The 17,985-nt window shown below is 36.9% G+C and overlaps 1 protein-coding gene across 3 annotated transcripts in view; it reads left to right on the forward strand.

Moving 5' to 3' along the window:
• The first annotated feature begins 219 nt into the window (after positions 1-219).
• The window catches only part of MFN1 (mitofusin 1), a 32,035-nt gene continuing 14,269 nt past the window's right edge, over positions 220-17,985 (forward strand). Inside the window, exons 1-10 of one of the 3 annotated variants that reach the window (XM_049105765.1) lie at positions 260-375; positions 1,078-1,339; positions 1,836-1,952; positions 2,929-3,064; positions 4,430-4,592; positions 6,985-7,109; positions 8,471-8,579; positions 10,073-10,180; positions 12,428-12,581; positions 12,688-12,755. In XM_049105765.1, the coding sequence (XP_048961722.1) occupies positions 1,841-1,952; positions 2,929-3,064; positions 4,430-4,592; positions 6,985-7,109; positions 8,471-8,579; positions 10,073-10,180; positions 12,428-12,581; positions 12,688-12,755 (975 nt within the window). In that variant the 5' untranslated portion in view covers positions 260-375; positions 1,078-1,339; positions 1,836-1,840. Of the gene's footprint in view, positions 376-673; positions 693-1,077; positions 1,340-1,835; positions 1,953-2,928; positions 3,065-4,429; positions 4,593-6,984; positions 7,110-8,470; positions 8,580-10,072; positions 10,181-12,427; positions 12,582-12,687; positions 12,756-17,985 lie in introns of those variants that run through there. The other 2 variants (XM_035710221.2, XM_025451469.3) reach the window with 2 other exon arrangements.

Here is a 17,985-nt window from a genome sequence, read left to right on the forward strand (position 1 = left end):
CCACTTCACCCCACCTCCTTTTAAGATCTCTCTCACTAAAGTGGGAGCTAACTATGCCTAAACCAGGCAAACGTCTGGAGACTGTGATGGGCGAAGAGACGGGAGGCAGACGTAAGCGATGGACGCAACCGCATCCCAGTAGCTTTCCCGAGGGTCAACCGGCCTCCTGCCCTTAAGAAAAATGGAGGTCGGCGTAGACGCACTTCCGGCCACGGAGCCAAACAAGCTCGGGGCGGAGAAGAAACCGGAAGTGACCGCCCCCTTGGCGCTCCTCCCACCTCCTCCCTGCTTCCCAGCGTCTCCCGGGAGGATGAGGAGGCCAGAAGGCTGAGGCTGGCCTGCGGTTGCCGGGTGACGGGTCGGAGCCGGGACGGTGTGAGTGCTCGCTGCGTCGGCCGCGGGCCGGTTCGCTTCGCTCGGGGTGACCTTCGTGCGGCCGGGGGCGGGGGCGGGGGGGCAGTCGTGCGCAGGAGTTCTGTGACGAGGCGCCGCCGCGGCGCTCCGGGAAAGGAGCTCCGAGCCGGTGTGCGAGCCCGGCCGGCGGCGGGGTCGAGCCCGCGGAGCCCGCGAGGCCGGAGCCCCGAGGCTGAGGAGCCTGTGCGGCGGGGCTGGCGCAGCCGGGGCGGCGGTGGGTCGGGTCCCTGGCTCTGCGGGGGGGCTCCGGCGCCGGGCGGCAGAGGCCTGTCCCCAAGGTGGGTAGGTGCCCACACTCGGTCCAGCCGGGCCCTTGCCCTCACCCTGCTCTTCCCACCCGGCTCGTTCACCGAGTCCTTTCCTGACACTCCGAAAGGCTCGGCCTTTTTTAATGACCGCTCCGCTCCATGCCACATGCGTACGCACCGGGTGTAGACTGGCGTGTAATCGTTTTTTTTTGGGGGGGGGGGTGTCTTTTCCATGAGAAGTTGCCAGAAAATAATTTTTTCCCCCTAAACTTAACATTCTTTAAAGTTCTTGGCACTTTGGCTGGAAGCGTTAATTCTCGCCTCAAGCCTTGTCTGCTTATTTGTTCGGATGAGAACTACTTTCCTTTTTAAACTTCGGTATTAACATGATGATCCTGGAACTTTATTTCCTCAGTCTCTGTATGCACCTCCACCCACTAGAGCTCCAGGTTGAGAAACTTCTTGGCGAACTTGCTTCTGCTCGCTGACCCAGTTCTTAAGCGTCCTGTGCTGTCGCAGTTTGCCACGATGAGTTTCATCTTCACCAAAGGAAGATAAAGTAGAAATTGCAAACAGGATTTTGTCCAATAGAGTTGACTTATTTTAATGGAGTACCACCGGAAAAGTTGTCTTTAATTGCCCGTCTAAAACACTTCTCAAAAAACAATTATCTGAAAGTATGTTGGCCGTTTAAGTTTATTTCACTGGGGAGTTAATTTGGCAGGCAGCTGTCATTAATTTGCATGTCTTTATCATACAGTCTAACTTGTGCTTTTCTTTTTTCAACTTTTTTTTTTTTTAATTTTAAGGGCAGGGAGAGGAAGAATCTTTTTTTTTTTTTTCTTTTTAAGATTTTATTTATTCATGGGAGACACAGAGACACAGGCAGAAGAAGCAGGCTCCATGCAGGGAGCCCGACGTGGGACTCCACCCTGGGTCTCCAGGATCACGCCCTGGGCGGAAGGCGGCGCTAAACCGCTCAGCCACCTGGGCTGCCCCCAAGAGGAAGAATCTTAAGCAGATTTCCCCCTGAGCATGGAGCCTGACTCCGGGCTGGATTTCAGGACCCTGAAATCAGAACCTGAGTGGGAACCAAGAGTCAGATGCCCAACCATCTGTGCCACCCAGGCACCCCTAATTCGTGCTTTTCTAACTTTAATTTTCTTCCCCCAGTAACAATGGCAGAATCTGCTTCTCCACTGAAGCACTTTGTGCTGGCTAAGAGGGCAATTACTGCAATCTTTGACCAGTTACTGGAGTTTGTTACTGAAGGATCCCATTTTGTTGAAGGTTAGTTTCTCCAAGTCTTAAAAATAATAAGGTTGAAAATATATGCAGGGGCTTTATCCTTTCACCCGTAGTTACTGAACTTATGCATTCAGTGTAACGCGTTCAGTATATAAGGCATTGCAGTATATTCCAGGAGAGATGCCCTAACAAATAAAACCCATTTCTGCCTTCCGACGGAGGAAGACTAAATGGTATTAATAACCTAAGAAATAAATGGTTGTATGAACGATAGCACTAAGCACTTCGTTAATTATGCATGTAATCCTCATATCCACGCTGGGACAGATTTTAATTGCAGTTATTTTAAAGGTGAAACCAAGGCACAGAAAATTTAAGCATCATGCTTGTGATCAGTTAATGCCCGGACTAAAAAATCAGGCAGCCCACATTTAAGCCATTATACATTATCTCCTCCCCGAGTCAGCAGTCAGCTTAGATCGCAGACCTATCTTATCTTCTCAAATGAGGCTGGAATGTGGTGGGGAAAGGGCAAAAGGGAGTGTAACTGCTCAGACTGTGTTGGTGAGGAATATCTTACTGGGGAAATACTACTTTGGAGGCAACTTGAAATCTTTTCTGGTTCTTAATATCACATGACTATTAATGGTACAGTGAAAAGGGAGGGATTCTGTAAACTTCTAAAGTGACAGTGGGGAAACATTCGGTAGGTTAGTAGAGTCAAACATTTTTTCTTGTCCTTCCTAACCGTACCTCACCAGATTTTTAGCTTGAGGATAGCCCCTGTAATTTTTTAATAATTTTGAAATTTTGGGGGCAGGATTCTTACGACCCCCTTATGGAACAAGGCATTCACCTTTTACCAAATATTCAGATAACTGTGGCATTTTTACTTTTCAAATGGCCATGTGAATATAGAGCAAAGCCAAAATACGTGCATAGTCTTAGATATTCTATTGTATAATCAATTTAATACTCATTTTTTATCACTTTTTCTAACACCATTTTAATTTTGTAGCAACATACAGGAATCCAGAACTTGATCAAATAGCTACTGAAGATGATTTGATAGAAATACAGGGTTATAAAAACAAGCTTTCCATCATTGGTGAGGTGCTGTCTCGGAGACATATGAAAGTGGCATTTTTTGGCAGGTAATCCTTTTTTATTTCTCTTAAGGGTAGTTTCCAGTAATCAGCTTTCCTGTCATATCCCCCAACTTTTGTTTCTGATTTTTCAGCAAGTGATGGTCCTCCCCCTCTGCCCCAAGAGTTTCTCCCTTTCTTAAATGCTAAAGCTATTAGCATGAAAAGCATTTGTTCATTTTAGCTCTAGGTATAAAATGAAGGTTTCTAAAGGTCACCCATATTTATACTTTTGAAAGATGCTCATCTCTAAGAATTGGTTTCTTAGCCAGTTCTAAGACTTGAAATATAGATAAATGATATGCATAATTTGTGATTTTTTCAGTTTCTCTTAATTATCAGGTGTCCCTTCCAAAAGGATTCTCAGCCCTGTGATTTCTAGAGGGAGAATAGGAAGTGCCATTTGTTAACATAACTGTCTGGAGTGGTAGAGTGATCTCTGCTACAGCTCATATATTCATTTAAGAATCAATTGTTAACTTCCTGTGTACTCTACACTCTGGTGGGCCCTAGGGATGCAAAGACAGATGACTAGGTCCATGCCTGTTTGCTCAAATATCATGTGCTGTGTATCAACGGAAGCATTTACTTACTAAACTAACGTTATAGGCCTTTTAAGCCCTTCTTATGGGTTTTTTTTTTTTAGCACTTGCAATTTCCTATATTTAGAATTTCCTTTATCTTGTTTTATCTATGTCTGGTTCTTTTTCACTCTTCAGATCTCATTCTAAATGTTAACAATCTCATTAACCTTCCCTGACTGCTTTGTCTAAAGTATTCTTTCTCAGTTACTTTATTCTAAAGTGCCCTGTTTATACCCTTAATTTTTTCCACAAAGCTGGGTGTCATAGGGGTTTTTTTTGGTCTACTTCTCCTGCTTGACCTTACAGGGCCTTACAGAGTCTAGTATGAGGTAGGTGCATAAATAGGCCCTAATAAGATTAGGGTGGAGTGGGAATGAGAAGGAAGAGGCCTCCTGGTGAGATGATGACTCAGTTGTCCTATTTGATAAGGAGAAATAGGTAATTGCTTTGAATGTGAAAAAGATGGAATTAAGATTTAAGGACATGAGGACAGTAGACCACATCTCATCATGGGAAAAATCTGCGGCTGTGATTTCAAATTGCCACAAGAAGCAAGAAAGATAAAAAAGGCAAGAATAGCTTTATGGGGAGGTAGGATTTGTTTTCCTCTATTTTTCAGAAATGTGTACATTCCTGATATTTGTGTAAACCAAGTTGGCAACTTTTGTAAAAAGTGCAATCTGATGAAATGTAAACAAAGTTTGAATTCTAAGAAAGTTGTCCTTAGACCCAGTGAAAGAACAAGGTTTTTACTGTTTTGTCTTTATGATTTTATATATTCATTCTTTAGGACAAGCAGTGGGAAGAGCTCTGTTATCAATGCAATGTTGTGGGATAAAGTTCTTCCTAGTGGGATTGGCCATACAACCAATTGCTTCCTGAGTGTTGAAGGAACTGATGGAGATAAAGCCTATCTTATGACAGAAGGATCAGATGAAAAAAAGAGTGTGAAGGTATAATCTTTGTTAGCCTCATAATGTTCTTGAAATAATGTCCTTGTTCCTTTTAAAAAAGAATTCTGTCAGATGTTTGTATTGCTAGAAGTAGAAGAACCATTAATGTTTCTATTTGTAGCTTTAAAGCCATCACTAATATTTTGAATACTCTAAATTTTTTTTGCTTCAGAGCTAAATTATTAGGATATACTTTAAAGCATACCTTCTTAGAAGGATAAAACTTGTCCTTAGAGTTAAAAGTTTATTACATTTATTTTTATTTTTTTAAAGTTTTTTTTATTTATTCATAGAGATACACAGAGAGAGAGACAGAGGCAGAGGGAGAAGCGGGGTCCATGTAGGGAGCCCGACATGGAACTCAATCCCAGGTCTCCAGGATCACTCCCTGGGCTGCAGGCGGCGCTAAACCGCTGTGCCACTGGGGCTGCCCAGTTTATTACATTTAAAAAATAATGTCCCCAGTGAAAATAACATTGAAGTGCTATTAAACATTGAGTGTTTAATCTCAAATCTAATTTCATTTTTTGAAAGAAAACTTCGCTTAAAAAATTGGGCCCTGGAATGTTTTTGACTTACGTCTGTGCCTTTAGAAACTATTTTATTTTTGGAATATTTAGTGAGGACGTTTTATGAATAAATGAAATAGTTTTATCAGATAAAGGCCAATGACAATTCCCTACCTTTCAAAAATTTCTTTTTTCCTTTCAAAAATTTCTTAAATTTAGTGCCACTAGGTTCCTTTAGCCAAAAGAGGGAAAAAAGGTGTTTCTCAATATCTTCACTTTCTCTTGTCTTTTTTCCCCCACTTTCTCTTAAAATCTCTCCCACAAATGGAAAAATTCGGTGTTTAAATATCCATGCCATTTTAGTTTTTGCAAAACAGTTGAATCCACGAGTCTAATTCCTGTTCTCTGAGTTTGCTGTTTGATTTAGCTCAGGTAACTCAATCTGTAGTAATATCCTTCAGATTAGTTATGAGGAACTAATAAAGGAGATGATGTTTCAAACTACCTGTGGCTTTAGATCCTCAAAGTAAAATGTACTATGATATTTTAAAGTATTCTCTCCTTTTTCTTGGTCGGTGATCTCTACTTCCAGTCCTCTTCCTTCGTGCCTTTTCACTCCTCTCCCCTACTCCAAAATTTAAATTGTTGACCTCAAGTAGTAGTCTGCTTTAAGGTACGGACTTTGAGTCTCGTGCTACACTAGTTTACTTAGTAAAAGAACTGCAACATTAACAGCTAATATTTCATTGTACGCTTTCTAAGTACCAGGCAGTATTCTAAGTGCCTGTAGTAACTCAAACCTCACCACAACTCTGTCAGATAGGTGCTTTTATTACCTTAATGTTATAGACCAGACATCAAGATTTTAGTACAAATTTATAATTCTATCAAAAAGTTTATGAAAGCAAGCAAAAATAAAATCTAGCTAACAGTGTCACTATGGAGATTCACTTCAACCTTAATCAGGACTATCATGCCCATTTGAAAATGGATGTTGCCCTTTAAAAATTGATACCTCTACAGTTCATTTGTATGTGTACTGGTGTCCTTTCCTTGAATATTACTTTTATATTAAGCACTTTGTATTTACTGTATATATAACACATATGTGAAGGTATTAAAGTAATATGTTAATAAATTAGCATATGTCAGAAATTATCTGGAGAAATAGAAATATTTTAGTGAATTCAAATAGAAAGAGAAGGCATAGTCCTTGATGTCTGACAGGCTTATGTGAGTAACTACCTACTGAGAAAAATCTTATTAAAAGAATACGCATTGAGCTCTTCTTGTATTGTTTTCATCTTATTAGTCTGGTATTTTAAAACCTATTTTAGTAAGTGTTTCTTCTGTTTTCACCCCTTACTAAGCGGTAGATTTTAGAAGGAACAGAAAATACAAATGGGCAAAAAGAAACTCCAAATTCACATGCTTCCTAAAACTAGTGGAAACCCTTGTGGTATAGAGTTAAATGTATGTTTCTCTGTATTTTGTAAACAAAATGGCTTCACACGTGCAATTTGATTACCTTCTTTCTCCTAATATAAATTTGTTCTCATACGTACAATATCAATTTCAGGTGTTACTTTGGATTCCATTGCCAGAGTTTATTGGGCATTTAGAATGTTACCAGCTCTGATTATTTTTGCAGAATGGATGAGTAAACTGTTTTAAGGTCCGCCCCCCCCCCCCACACACACACACACTTGGTTTCTAAAACTCAGCTTTTCAAGATTGCTGAGATGGTTTTATTTCAAATTATTTAAAGTTCTGTTTTTTTGTACATGTTTTGCAAAAATAAATGTATTAAATCATAGATTTTTTAATTTTTTACTGAGTTTTAATACAAGCAGAGTTTGTTTTTTCTTTCCCTTCCACTTTAGACAGTCAATCAGCTGGCCCATGCCCTTCATATGGACAAAGACTTGAAAGCTGGCTGCCTTGTACATGTATTTTGGCCAAAGGCAAAATGTGCCCTCTTGAGAGATGACCTGGTTTTAGTAGACAGGTAAAATTACATATGAATTGTATTTTCTCCTCATAAAGGTTTATTTGATAGAATAATACTGCGTGCTTTAGCATATAATACGTAACAGTTGCTGCTTTGTTCTCATTTGCTAGATTAAGGAACAAAAAAGTGTAGGTTTTTGTTTTTTACACTATTACATAAAGTACCAGTTTCTTAGTCTAATTATATTAGAAAAGAACTTTTTTTCCCTCCTCTAGATTGACTGTAGTTTAGATAAATAGGTGTGCCTTGGAGATTGTCTAATTCTAGATAACTAGATAGGTAACACTGATTAGGTAAATTTTTTTAACTAGTGATAAATTTTTTTTTTTTTAAGATTTTATTTGCTAGTGCACAAGTGCACAGGGAGAGGGAGAAAATCTCAAGCCAACTTGGCATTGAATATGGAGTCTGATGGAGGGTTTAAGATCACAACCTGAGCTGAGTCCAACCGAGTCCAACGCTTAATTGACTGAGCCTCCCAGGCTCCCTACTAATAAATTTATGTTTGAGACCAAATTTCCCAAAGTAACTTTACTGGGCAATTTACATAGCCTTTCATTGTTCAAGAATTAATTGGATATTTATTATTACATGTTTTTTTACTACATCAGTGCTAAGTAAAATGATAATGCTAAGCAATGTCCTTAACTAAAAAAGGTAGTTAAATGATTTTTCAAAATTTTGGTATGCTCTTTTGTTTTCTTCAGTTAAAATTTCAGTGTTTTGTGGAAACCATTTTGGTTTTGGTGATGGGCTTTTAATTTTGCTTTATTTCATGGCCAGACTATGTCCTTGACCCTTGCCTCTCATCTTGCCACGTTATCATGGGGTACATTAAGCCAGTGTGTAGACAGCTGCACTATAATTTTATAGTAAGATGGTATATTAAACCTAGGTCTTAGCATAGGGTATTTTATTATTTATGCTCATGAGTACTTAAGTATTTTGAGTTGTACTGGACATAGCTGCTTGCACTTTTGATTTTGGTTATATATTTTCACCCTTCCAAAGCATAAAGATTTAAAAGATCAAATATTGACCATTTCCTTATCAAACATCACAAGATTATTTGTTTTTAGTAAATAAACTTTTTTAGCATTTGTTTTCAAATGGATAGGCTCTGGGAGTTCTTTGTCAGCAGAATAAATATAGAAGTATGTAAAACAGACTCAGCTTGACACAAGTACTCTTATAGGTGAGAAGATAAATCTCATAGGCTTTGTGCTGAAAACCAGTAGAAATCCTGTCCTTTAGACTTCAGTTCATAAAAGTTACACATTTTTTCTACAATGAAAATTTTAAAAAACTATTATAAAATACATTTTAAAAAAAATATAATTTTATCTTATTTCCATTAGTCCAGGTACAGATGTCACTACAGAGCTGGATAGCTGGATTGACAAGTTTTGCTTAGATGCTGATGTCTTCGTTTTGGTTGCAAACTCTGAATCAACACTAATGAACACGGTAGGATTTAATCATATTGTTATGTTTGGTAGGAAATGAGATAGTGTCTGTTAACTCTGAAAAGTGAGGAAAGTCCAAATCATGGATTAGAAAGAACCTCTAATATCAAGGGTGAACAAAGGAGTTTGTGTTTCAGTCGGACCAGAAGAGCTGATTCTGGTGTCTTAAGTATTATTGGGAATCTAGGGTTTGATGGCTCTAGCTTCTAGTGAATCTTTAACTTCAGGGTGTGATACGTGTGTGTTGTTGACATTGATTGTGGTTATTTGCCAGTTTCAGAAGGAATGGGCACCAGAATTGTTAGGATGATGATTTAAGTCTTTTGAATAAAGTTTAACACTCCCCCCCTCCTACCCTTCCCCTACCCCTCACATCTGGCAGACAAAGCTTTTCATACTTCTAGTTTTGTCAACCTTTCCCAGCTTTACTTTTGTACATTCTAGGTTCCACCTTACTTGTGTGCATTCTAAGCTGCTGTCAAACTTAATAGATTAGATTTATGTGTCTAGAGCCAGACTCATCCTAAATAAACTCCAGAATTTATAGATCTCCAATATGCAAAACTATGGTATGATTTTTTAAAGTTGTTATCCCTCATAAACATATAAATGGCTAAACACCATTATAACCTAGGTGTTACCAGCAAGAGCTCTGTTTTGTCACTGTGTTACTAGTTTTTGTACAGTAAGATCTATATCACATGGACCAGGCTGCTGCAACAACACAGACAGTTGTTTATGTCAGATTATACAAGAAACATAAATGTTTAAAATCTTAAGAAAAAAAAATCTTTGTTAGAATAATGCCCATTATTTTGATAATGATAAACAAGCTTTGATGTACATTCTGATTTCTGAGTCTTTGTTGATGCTATTCTTTGCCCACAATTCTTCCCTCACTCCCAACTTCTCATCTTTCAGAAGGCCATTACCAGTACTTTTAAGCATATCTTTATCACCACTTCTTTCTTTTTTTTTTTTTTTTTAAATCACCACTTCTTTCTTTATGGAGCTTTTCCTAATTCCAAATAGATACAGTGTCTCTTTCCTTTGAATAAGCACAGCATGTATCTATAGCATTTAGGGCACATAGCTTTCTCTGTTATTATGATATATATAGGTCTTACATTGTTATTAATTTACTTAGTCTAAATCTTAAAGATTTGAGGTAGCTTTTTGAAAATATGGACTACTGTCATATCCAGTAGTATCTATTGTGTTCTGCCAAAAGTAGAGACATAAATATTTGTTAAACTGAATTTCAGAAAAAACTCATGGCAGGATCAGGAAAATCTTCAGTTTTGCCTTCTTGTAATTTAATTTTCACATCTTTGAGAAGCCAAATGTTCAGAGTGCTTTGGGATTCTTTATCAATGGGGATTAATCACTATTGTCTAAATGGTTCAGACTTTTAGGTTAGATCTTCAATTATAAATGTAAATATAAAATAGCTGTTTAAAGTGAACATACTCTTGGGTATTTGATGTTTTTTAGGAAAAGCAGTTTTTTCACAAGGTAAATGAGCGACTTTCCAAGCCTAATATTTTCATTTTGAATAATCGTTGGGATGCCTCTGCATCAGAGCCAGAATATATGGAAGACGTAAGTTATTATTTTTTTTCTTTTAAGTTGTGAAAGAGTCATGTACATTGTTATCTGAGAAAACAGTGTATCTTATGGAACATCACAAGTAGCTGTTCTTTTACTTTGGAAAAGACTAATTAAAACCTGAAGTGGGGGATCCCTGGGTGGCGCAGCGGTTTAGCGCCTGCCTTTGGCCCAGGGCGTGATCCTGGAGACCGGGGATCGAATCCCACGTCGGGCTCCCGGTGCATGGAGCCTGCTTCTCCCTCTGCCTGTGTCTCTGCCTCTCTCACTCTCTCTCTCTCTGACTATCATAAAAAAACAAACAAACAAACAAAAAAAAACCTGAAGTGGATATGTGATAGAGACTAGAATATTAAGCTGCTTCGGAAAATGGTTACAGATGTGCTATCTAATCATTTATTTATTTAATCATTTAGATCTTGAAACTGTTGTAATTTTTTATTGAAGTATAACAGGAAGTGTGCAAATCATAAGTGTGAGTTTTACAAACTGAACGAACCTCTGTTAAGATCCAGTCAAGAAGCAGAACATTCCCAGCTCCCCGTTCCAGTCTGTCCTCCCTCACGGGGATGAGCGCTTACCATGACTTCTAACACCCTTGATTAATTTTTTGGTTGTTCAACTTTATGTAATGGAATCCTGTAGTATCTACTTTTATGTCAGATTTCTTTTGCTCAACGTTACATTTGTGATATGCATCCATACCCTTGTGCATTGTTGAAGTGCGTTGTCATTACTGTGTAGTATTTTAGCTTATATGAGTAAGTATATTTCACTTATTCATTCTGCCAGTGTTGGGCATTTGGGTAAACTTCCTATATTTAGCTGTTATTCAGGTGCTGCTGTACATATTCTTACATATGTCTCTTTGGTGCACATGGGTATGTATTTCTGTTGGGTGTGGTGTATATCAGTGGTTTTTCAACATGAGGGATTGGGCAGATTTGATCCCCAGGAGTATTTGGCAATGTCTGAAGATACTTTTAGTCATCACAACTCTTAAGAGTATGCCGCTGGCATCTGTTGGGTAGAGGCTAGGGGTGCTATTAAAAGTCCCATAACACAGAACATCCCTCCCAACCAAAGATTTATCTGACTCAAAATGTCAGTACTGCAGAGATCAGTAATCTGTGAGTATATATCTAGCAGTAGAATTGCTGGATTATAGGTAAAGAATATGTTGTTTTAGTAAACACAGCCAAAGAGTTTCTAAAGTGCTTGTACCAGTTTATACTCCCAAACAGATTGAGATTATCCTCTTTCAAATTGAAGTCTCATTTAATCATCAGAATTAGGAAATATCATCCACAGATTGTTTTATTTTCCATTCCTGCTTAGCTTAAATATTTTTTTTTTTTTTTTTTTTTAGTTTTTTATTTATTCATGAGAGACACACACAAGCAGAGGGAGAAGCAGGCTCCCTGCAGTAAGCCTGATGCGGGACTTGATCCTAGGTCCCCGGGATAACACCCTGAACTGAAGGCACTCAGTCACTGAGCCACTAAGGTGTCCCCAGCTTAATTTTTTATTAAGTCTTAAGATAAAGATCTCACCACAGCCACAATGCTAAAGTCTAGTACTAAACCCTAACTAGTTTCTAATGCTTAGTCCTAATTTTCTTTTTAATTTTTATTTTTTTTAAAGTTTTATTTAATCTCTATACCCACGTGGGGCTTGGACTCACAACCCTGAGATTAAGAGTCACATACCCCCCTGAGCCAGCCAGGCTCCCCTCTTTTTTTTTTTAATTATTTTTTTAGGCTCCCCTCTTAGTCCTAACATTAATACCAAAGTGCTGATCTTAAACCTAACGTTGCAACTCTAATCCCAAATCAGGATTAAGCCCTAATCAGGGCATGATCCTGGGGTCCCGAGATTGAGTCTCACATCAGGTTTCCTGCATGGAGCCTGCTTCTCCCTCTGCCTATGTCTTTGCCTCTCTCTCTGTGTCTCTCATGAATGAATGAATGAATAAATGAATAAATAAATAATTTGGTAAATAAGCATAAGGAAATGCCACCCAGTCTGATTGTTACTTGCATGCTACCTTTTTGGTCAAATAGTCATGTAAGTCAGTATCCTGTCAACAAGTATCAGACTTCATTTATTAGAATTTTTGGACTTAAGTATATGGAAACTACTACTTATGATATCACTATAAATGGCGTTTAGTATAAGTCTGTAGCTATCAGTTATAATTGTTTAATTACTAGAATTATTTCAGTACACTGTTTTCTCTAGGTACGCAGACAGCACATGGAGAGATGTCTGCATTTCTTGGTGGAGGAACTTAAAGTTGTGGATCCGTTAGAGGCACAGAATCGTATTTTCTTTGTTTCAGCAAAGGAAGTTCTTAGTGCTAGAAAGCAGAAAGCACAGGGGATGCCAGAAGGTGGTATGTATTATTATAGATTGGATTGTCTTTTGAAATACAAGTACAATTGTAGAAATAATGTGCTAGAAATCTTATCTTGTATAAACTCTTGACCTAAATATTACAGGTGGGGCACTTGCCGAAGGATTCCAGGCAAGATTACAGGAGTTTCAGAATTTTGAACAAATCTTTGAGGTAGGAATTTTGTGAATGCATTGAGTAATATAAAACCCTAGCATTGGTTGGAGAATGATGATAATCTTCTGTTTCCATTATTTCTTTTGTCAAATAACCTTTGCTTGCTGTTATTTAGTGTAGTTACTGCCACAGCAAGTGAAACAAGTTTGAAGAAAGGAAGTCCCTGCAAAATGGATGATCTGTAAGAATTGAGAATTAAAGATTGTAATTTCTTATTTTTTCTTACGTAGTTGTATTTAAATGAGAAACTATTTTCTAATATTGCATGTGTTGTGCAATGAGTGGAATTCTCTTCAGTAATATGAGGTAAGATTAAATAAATGTAATTGCTATTAGAATGGGTAATAAATTGCTTCTCTGCCTTTTGGCTAAGATCAAGTGTAGATTTGGGTAATAGAGCAAAGTGAAGATGATTGTCTTTTTCTTTTGTACCATACTATTTATAGATATGGAATGTAGTTAATGTCATTTGACAGAAGTTTATTACATTTTAAACTGTATTGTCACCTGTTTATTCTCTACATTTTATGTCAAATATCCTAAACAAATGAATACAAATTAATTAGGATATAGGGTATCCTGTGCTTTAGGAATCCCGTAGGTACTGTTAGGGCACATAAATAGCTCATGTATTTGCAGCATTGGGAAGGAAGCATACTTCCTTATATTTTGGTGTAGGTATTTCATTCAGAGACATTAAAACTCATCCTATGTTTGAAGAGTTCTTTATATGTTAATTTACAAACTCTTATTTAGCCCAGTTTAATCTAGCTCTGCTTATATTGCATATTCCCTCTTCACCCATGAATGAACACGAAGACTTCAAAACTGAAAACATTTCTTTCTGTAATTATTCTTCCTTAGAAGTCAGAATAGCTTTAGTAATAAGGACATAAATGTTGAATGTACTTGGCAGAATTTTTTAAATTAAACATTTGCTCACTATCCCCTATCTTTAATTTGGAGAGTTGGAGATAGACTATTAAGTAGGTGATGACAAAGTATTTAAAGAAGGGAAGCCCGTTAGAGGCTATCTTGGTAAGATCACTCTAAAGTCAGAGGCCCCTGGGATATTAGCATATGCTGTCCCAAGCTAAACCATAGATTACGTGAAGTGCCAGTCAGACTATTGTTTATATTCTTTCCCTTTTGCCTATACAAAGAGATGCAGTGCCCTCCTCATTCTTTATCAATTATTTCATCCATGGAGAAAATATTGGGAGAGGATCTATTGTTCTGTCTCCCTTTGTCTTATTTATTGACCTTTTCTTTCTTTCGTTCTTTCTATGTGTGTGTTTAGATATTTGTCATTGATTTCTCCTACCAAATCATACTGTTCTGTTACACATTTATAACCTGTTTCATATTGGTTCCTGCTACCCAGACAGAATATCTCCTTGAAGAAGTGGGAATGAGAAGAAATAGAAGCTGTGCTGTAGAGCACTGGCTCCTAAACCTTGGCTGATCATGAGAATCACATGAGGTGCTTTAGAGAACTGCAGACTACTGAATTATCCCAGAGACTGATCCAATGGGGCTAGATTGAACCTAGCAATCCGTATATACGTGTATATATACAAAGCTCCCCATGTGATTGCACTAATCAGATCTAGGAATTACTGTTTTTAATGTTTTTAGAAGAAACTTGGCAGTTTTTTATTGTAATAGTTCTTTGGGAGTCTAAAAATTATGTATGGAAAAAACTGTGCAAGAGCTTTTACATAAAGTTATGGAGAATGTCAGACTTTATATAGAGTTTGAAATTTTGAATTAAAAGTATGATAGATTTAATAAGAGAATCAGCTAGAAATTAATTTGAACTTACCTAAAGATGTAATCAGATAGGCAAAAAAAAAAGCCTTGTCTTGGTTGCCAAAGCATTTTTTGATGATTACATTGACAACTCTATTCAGCTTTTTTCCAGAGCTGAAATTTGTTACTTCTTAAATCAATTTCGATAATTTATGACTTCCTGTAATTTTGTTGGATAAAACTGTTCATTTTTATTTTATGTATTTTTTTTAAAGATTTTCATTTATTTATTCATCAGACAGAGAGAAGCAGAGACATAGGCAGAAGGAAAAGCAGGCTCCATGCAGGGAGCCCGATGTGGGACTCGATCCCGGGACTCTAGGATCATACCCTGAGCCAAAGGCATACGCTTATCTCCTGAGCCACCCAGGCATCCCCAAACTGTTCATTTTTTAAAGTTCTATATTCTTTTTCACTTCTATATAAACATACACTCTTATATATATATACACATTTAATTTCTGTTCTTATTTGGATTTGCCAGTGATTTAACTGCTCTGCTTTATCCTCCAAACATGTAGCTCTAGCCCTTGGTTACTTTTTCCATTCATAAATAGCATTTTTTAGTTTTTAATTTTTTTTATTTATTTTTATTTTATTTTATTTATGATAGGCACACAGTGAGAGAGAGAGGCAGAGACACAGGCAGAGGGAGAAGCAGGCTCCATGCACCGGGAGCCCGACGTGGGATTTGATCCCGGGTCTCCAGGATCGCGCCCTGGGCCAAAGGCAGGCGCTAAACCGCTGCGCCACCCAGGGATCCCCAATTTTTTAGTTTTTATTCACTAAAATCTATGTTAATCTTTAAACATAGTTTCTTTTGCTTTTTGTATTCCTTTTTTTTTTTTTTTTTTTTTAAGTGGAATTGTGTTTTGCTTTTTATTCTTTTGGAAAAAAATTAGGGCTGTGAATTTGTGATGTAACTTTGGACATATTCCAGGGTTCCGGTATCCAGTTTGGTTTTTATTGTTTAATAGTTTTTAATTATAGTTGTTGGCATATCCTATTCAATATAGGAGTTGTTAAGAATCAGGTGTTTTGATTCTCTTCATCTAACTTTTGGTTATTTCTTGGTTTCTTTGTATTGTGATCAGAGAATGTGCCCTTTATAAACATTTTGTCTTTGTTATTAGAATTCATCTTTTTTTGAGTCTTAGAAAATGATTTTTGTGAAAAGTTGTACCAAGGTTAGCATTTTAGTAGTCTACTCTTTGCCATAAACTTTGAGATTCATTTGGTTCCAAAGGAACAAAACACTGTGAGAACATTTGGAGTACCAAGTTAAATAAGGCTTCAAAATTAAATCTTAAAATCAATCAAGAAAATCAGCGTTAATCCTGTCAATATGTTTCTTAATGTTTTAAATCTGTATTTGAACAAGTGTATAATGTAAAGATAATTTAGAAATCTAAATTTCTTTGCTCAAATATTTGGCCATTAGCTATTCTTAATCGTTTTGGTTATAAGATGAAAAAAGAGGTAAAATAATTCTCTAAAATGTCAGTGAATTTGTTGTAAAGGACATTCTGGGACAACTGGTAAAATTTGAAAATGGATTGTATGTTACATTAATAGTATTGCTCCAGTGAATGCAGTAATTTTTTTTTTATTGGATAGGAAAATGACCCCATTTCTAGGGACCCACATTAATATATTTATTAGTACAGTTGTGATGGTGGCAAAGAACTGTCAAATTGTTCAGGAAAAAAATATGTATAAAAATATATGTACATTTCTAAATATAGACATACGTGTATGGCGAGGGAGAAGGAAAGGTAAACAAATGGGGAAGTTCTATTGTACGTTAATGGGTTTTTTTGCACTTGTCCTGTCAGTTTAAAATCTATCAAAATAATAAGTTAGGAATGATGAATATCATGTTATTGGGTGTTTGAGGTCTGTTAAGAGGATTTGACAAAGCCATTTTATGTCTTAATTACACATAAATGCTAGTATCTATAAATCTATAACTATAATTAACTACCAGCAGGCTTCTTTAGATATTATTAGTAAGTTAGAAAACTATCTTAACTGAGATGTGATTATTGCTTTGGTTCTACATCCTTAATAAGTTTTAAGATAGTTTATAGGATATTCTGGCAAGATGACATTTAAATTGATTTGGCATAGTACTTTAACCTCCTTGGAAAATTAGAGGGTTGTTTTTTTTTTTTTTTTTTCTATTTTTTCCCCAAAGATTGTATTTATTCATGAAATATTCATGAAAGAGAGAGAGGCAGACACACAAGCAGAGAGAGAAGCAAGAAGCAGGCTCCATGCAGGGAGCCTGATGTGGGACTCCATCCCAGGACCACGGAATCATGCTCAGGCCAAAGGCAGGCACTTAAATAAAAACAAATGAAAAGAGACGCCTGGTGGCTCAGTGGTTAAGTGCCTGCATAATACTTTTTTTATAATTTGCCAGCATATAACACCCAGTGCTCGTCCTATCAAGTGCCTTCCTCAGTGCCCATCACCCAACCCCCACTCCTACCTCCCCTTCCACAACCCTTTGTTGTTTCCCAGAGTTAGGAGTCTCACGGTTTGTCTCCCTAAGGAAAATTAGAGTTCTGATAAAGTAAGTCTGGAAACTGCTGCTCACTATTTTGTTCATAAACATTAATATTAGTGTAGTAAGGGTTCTGAGAAATAATTCAGTTTTAAAAACCTGTATTTAAATTAAAGTTTCCCACGCTTCAGAATTGAGTATTTCTTTTATAGGTTGACTTGATATTTTTTGACCAGTGGGAACATCAGTGTGGGATACTTCTTGACTAGAAGATTGCTTATTTTCTTTATATTTATTCATGATAGTATATTTTTAAATCAAGGAATAACTCCTACATTGCCTAATAACTTGTGAAAATATTTTCTTTCTGGTCTAGCTCTAATACTGTGCTATTATCTACAAATTTTGGGTCTTCATTGCTGATACCTAGATCTGCTTCATCGAGGAACATAGAATTTCTTTTACCTCTTTTCTTTTAAAAATATTTTTATGCTTTTATTATTGTTTTTATGGAGATTAATTTGTCAGTTTATGAGATAAAGTTATTTAAAGAAAATCAGAGCTTGCTTTTGGTTAAAAATAAGCAGTTTATACTTTAATATTGTGTAGTTATTGGTGGTTTTTTTGTAGGCAAATACAGAACAGGGAATTACTGTATTTTTCTACAACTGATCTTTTCAGGATTATTGATGTTGAGTGATGTATAAATAAGTTTAACCATGAAAAAAAGTTAAGCTACACAGTGAAAGAAAATAATGGGCTAAAGTTAAGGCTTTATGAACTGTTGACTAAATGAATTACTCTCATAATGTCCTATAGCTAAAGAAGCAAACCTGCTTTATTTTTTATACCTCAAAGTACTGCAGAGGACAGCTAAAATGGCAAAAGAAATTTTAAAAGTTTTTT

The sequence above is a fragment of the Canis lupus genome, chromosome 34 (assembly GCF_003254725.2).
Source record: "Canis lupus dingo isolate Sandy chromosome 34, ASM325472v2, whole genome shotgun sequence".
Classification (NCBI taxonomy): domain Eukaryota; kingdom Metazoa; phylum Chordata; class Mammalia; order Carnivora; family Canidae; genus Canis; species Canis lupus.